Here is a 3,442-nt window from a genome sequence, read left to right on the forward strand (position 1 = left end):
ACTGCTGGTTTGCAGCTGTGGACATGACAGGAAAAATCCTTGCTTCCCTAACATTGAGGGGAGGGAGGGATAATAGGACTACAAGGTCCAGCATGCATCGGGCCCTCCTGCCTGAGTCTGCGTGAGTGGGGCGCTTAGAGCCTACTGGGAGTTGTAGTCCGGCCTCACCCTCGTCCTCTCCTTCGCAGAGTCCGGTCTTTTCCTTCTCACCGGAGCCTGGGGCTGGAGATGAGGCTCGGGGAGGAGGCTCCCCGACTTCCAAAACGCAGACGCTGCCTTCTCGAGGCCCCAGGGGTGGGGGCGCCGGGGAGCAGCCCCCACCCCCCAGTGCCCGCTCCACTCCCCTGCCTGGACCCCCAGGCTCCCCACGTTCCTCCGGGGGCACCCCCTTGCACTCGCCTCTGCACACTCCCCGGGCCAGCCCCACCGGGACCCCGGGGACGACGCCGCCTCCAAGCCCAGGCGGTGGTGTCGGGGGAGCCGCCTGGAGGAGTCGTCTCAACTCCATCCGCAACAGCTTCCTGGGCTCCCCTCGTTTCCACCGGCGCAAGATGCAGGGTATGGGGTCCCTGGGGAGGCAGGGGCCGGGGGGCAGACTCCTGAATCCTAATGGAGGAAGGCGACCTGGGGCTAACGTCTGGGTCCCGGAAGCAAGGGGCTAGGGTCCGAATTCCCACATCCTGGGGTAAGATGCGGGTTGTGAGCAGAGATGCAAGCATAGGGTAGAGGAAGTGGGCCCGCCCCCTCTAAAAGACACGCCCAATCGGCGCTCTGGCTCACCTTCCCATTGGCTCATGACAAGCAAGCCCCACCCACAGAGGCGTGGCCTAATGGGCCGGGCTTCATCCCTAGAAGGAACCTTAGGCTGCTTGCCATTTGGGGTTTGGCTTCTGGGCGGGGCGAATGGACACTGGGTCTGGACGCCCTGATTGCGCTGCTCACGAGGATGGTGGACAAGTATCGACCATGCTCTCCCCTCCCCAGTGCCCACCGCCGAGGAGATGTCCAGTTTGACGCCGGAGTCCTCTCCAGAGTGAGTGAGACTGGGAAGGGAAGAGAAGGGAGGGAGGTTTTTCATGTCCTCAGCCCCCTCCTGACCCGCCTCCAACCATCCCCTCCTACTCAGGCTGGCAAAACGCTCCTGGTTCGGGAACTTCATCTCCTTGGACAAAGAAGAACAAATTTTTCTCGTGCTAAAGGACAAACCTCTCAGTAGTATCAAAGCGGACATCGTCCATGCCTTCCTGTCGGTGAGGGGCCTGGGTCCCCACACACGCGCACTGGCCACCACAGGACCACAGCAGCCCCTGGGGTTCACCACCTTGGCTCTAGCCTGACTCCTCCTTAGGGTTCATGGGATTTGTAGTTTTTCAGCCAGAGTTGGGTTTGGTCATTGTGGGGTCAGGGAGGCAGGAGAGGCTTGTATCCTGGGGCCTGGAATAGGATCGCGAGTTGCAATTGTCCACATATCAGTGTCCCCTGAGGACTGGTGAGTTGACATTCCCCTATTATTACGTTAGGAATCAGTCGCTCAGCCATTCATCCCTAAACAACCTAGTCCTGGTAGGATGGAAAACTACAAATCCCAGCAGGCAATGGGCCATTCTGATACCTTTCCTTATACTACTCTTGCTCCAGTGTCTGATGGGACTTGTAGTTCCTTGGGAAAAGGCCGCTCGCTGTAGGGGTGCTTATCCATTCCCTGCAACCAGGTCCCGGGGGTCACCTCCTCCTCGTGCTCCCCCACCCCCGTCTCTCTCAGATCCCCAGCCTGAGTCACAGCGTGCTGTCACAGACCAGCTTCAGGGCCGAGTACAAGGCCAGCGGTGGCCCCTCCGTCTTCCAGAAGCCCGTCCGCTTCCAGGTGGACATCAGCTCCTCTGAGGGACCAGAGCCCGCCCCGCGACGGGATGGCGGCGGCGGCGGTGGAGGTGGCATCTACTCTGTCACCTTCACTCTCCTCTCCGGTAGGTTTCCCTGGACGAGGCTGCCCCCACCCAGCCTGGTGTTTGGGATGCTCAGGACGGCTGAGATAGGATAGCAGCCCAGGAGGGCTGCGTGAGGGAGGAGGAGACAGTGCTTAGCTGGGCCTGACTGTGTGAGCCCTTCCTCACTCAGACCCCCATACCCTCTCTTCCCCTCCCGCCTTTCTGTAACATGTTTACTGATTTTAGAGAGAGGAAGGGAGAGGGAGAAGAACATCGATGTGAGAGTGAAACATCGATTGGCTGTCTCCTGCACCACCCCTCCTGGGGATCAAGCCTCCAACCTGGGCAGGTGCCCTGACCAGGAATTCCTTCCTCACAGACCCCCATACCCTCTCTTCCCCTCCAGCCTTTCTGTAACATGTTTACTGATTTTAGAGAGAGGAAGGGAGAGGGAGAAGAACATCGATGTGAGAGTGAAACATCGATTGGCTGTCTCCTGCACCACCCCTCCTGGGGATCAAGCCTCCAACCTGGGCAGGTGCCCTGACCAGGAATTGAACTGGTGATCATTTGGTGCATGGGGCGGTGCTCAACCAACTGAGCCACCCTGGCCAGGTCTCCTTTCCCCTTTTCTCCCTTTCTTTTCTTTTTTCTTTCTTCCTTCCTTCCTTCCTTCACTGAACCAAACTATTTAGGGCACAAATCGGTCTTTCGATCTCCCCCAGACCCCCCTCGGAAGCGAGTGGACTCCCCCATGCTGAGCCGGCACGGGAAGCGGCGGCCGGAGCGGAAGTCCATGGAAGTCCTGAGTATCACGGATGCGGGCGGCGGCGGCTCCCCGGTGCCCACCCGGCGGGCCCTGGAGATGGCCCAGCACAGTCAGAGGTGGGAGCCCTGCCCCCGCAGTGGGACCCCCAGTCCTGGGTGGGAAGAGAGGTCAAGGTTTTAACCCCAGCGCCTCCCTCCAGGCGCTGTGTGATTGGGCCGAGTCACCTGCCCTCTCTGGGCCTCGGTTCCTTATCTTGAAGGAGTGTGGAAGGGAGAGAACCCCTGAGCCTTTTGAAACCATTCCCTCCTGATTTTTAACAATTTATCCTGGAAACAGATCCCGTAGCGTCAGTGGAGCCTCCACCGGCCTGTCCTCCAGTCCTCTGAGCAGTCCGCGGGTAAGGCCGGACCCCAGTGGAGGGAGGAGGGGTCGGGGGGTGAAGGCCCTGTGGAGCAAAGATCAAGCAGCAGGAACTACAATCGCATCAAGTCTAGAGACATCTGTTGCCTCCTTGTCCCCAAAGGGCTAAAGACCCAAGACCTCATTAGTGTTTTATTTTTTTCTCATTAGTATTTTAATACATTCATTGGCCACTTGCACCTTCATAGAGTTGGCTTTTTACAGTGTCCCAGAAGGGTTCCTTCACTCATTTAACAGAAGCTAATTGAACGCCTACTGTGCACCAGTCACTGCTGGTTTTGCAGCTGTGAACATGACAGGAAAAATCCTTGCTTCCCTAACATTG

General features: G+C 58.5%; 1 protein-coding gene and 1 long non-coding RNA gene across 2 annotated transcripts in view; both read left to right on the top strand.

Annotated features, from left to right (window-relative positions):
* BRSK1 (BR serine/threonine kinase 1) overlaps nt 1-3,442 on the top strand; it is a 32,619-nt gene that overhangs the window by 12,987 nt on the left and 16,190 nt on the right. The window contains exons 11-17 of the mRNA XM_015569462.1: nt 127-558; nt 985-1,033; nt 1,127-1,250; nt 1,763-2,040; nt 2,335-2,341; nt 2,668-2,813; nt 3,034-3,094. Of these exons, the coding sequence (XP_015424948.1) occupies nt 127-558; nt 985-1,033; nt 1,127-1,250; nt 1,763-2,040; nt 2,335-2,341; nt 2,668-2,813; nt 3,034-3,094 (1,097 nt within the window). The remainder of the gene's footprint in view (nt 1-126; nt 559-984; nt 1,034-1,126; nt 1,251-1,762; nt 2,041-2,334; nt 2,342-2,667; nt 2,814-3,033; nt 3,095-3,442) is intronic.
* The window catches only part of LOC107184432, a 10,753-nt gene continuing 9,968 nt past the window's right edge, over nt 2,658-3,442 (top strand). The window contains exons 1-2 of the long non-coding RNA XR_001515258.1: nt 2,658-2,813; nt 3,034-3,094. This is a non-coding gene — a long non-coding RNA (uncharacterized LOC107184432). The remainder of the gene's footprint in view (nt 2,814-3,033; nt 3,095-3,442) is intronic.

This window comes from Myotis davidii, unplaced genomic scaffold, assembly GCF_000327345.1.
Source record: "Myotis davidii unplaced genomic scaffold, ASM32734v1 scaffold326, whole genome shotgun sequence".
Classification (NCBI taxonomy): domain Eukaryota; kingdom Metazoa; phylum Chordata; class Mammalia; order Chiroptera; family Vespertilionidae; genus Myotis; species Myotis davidii.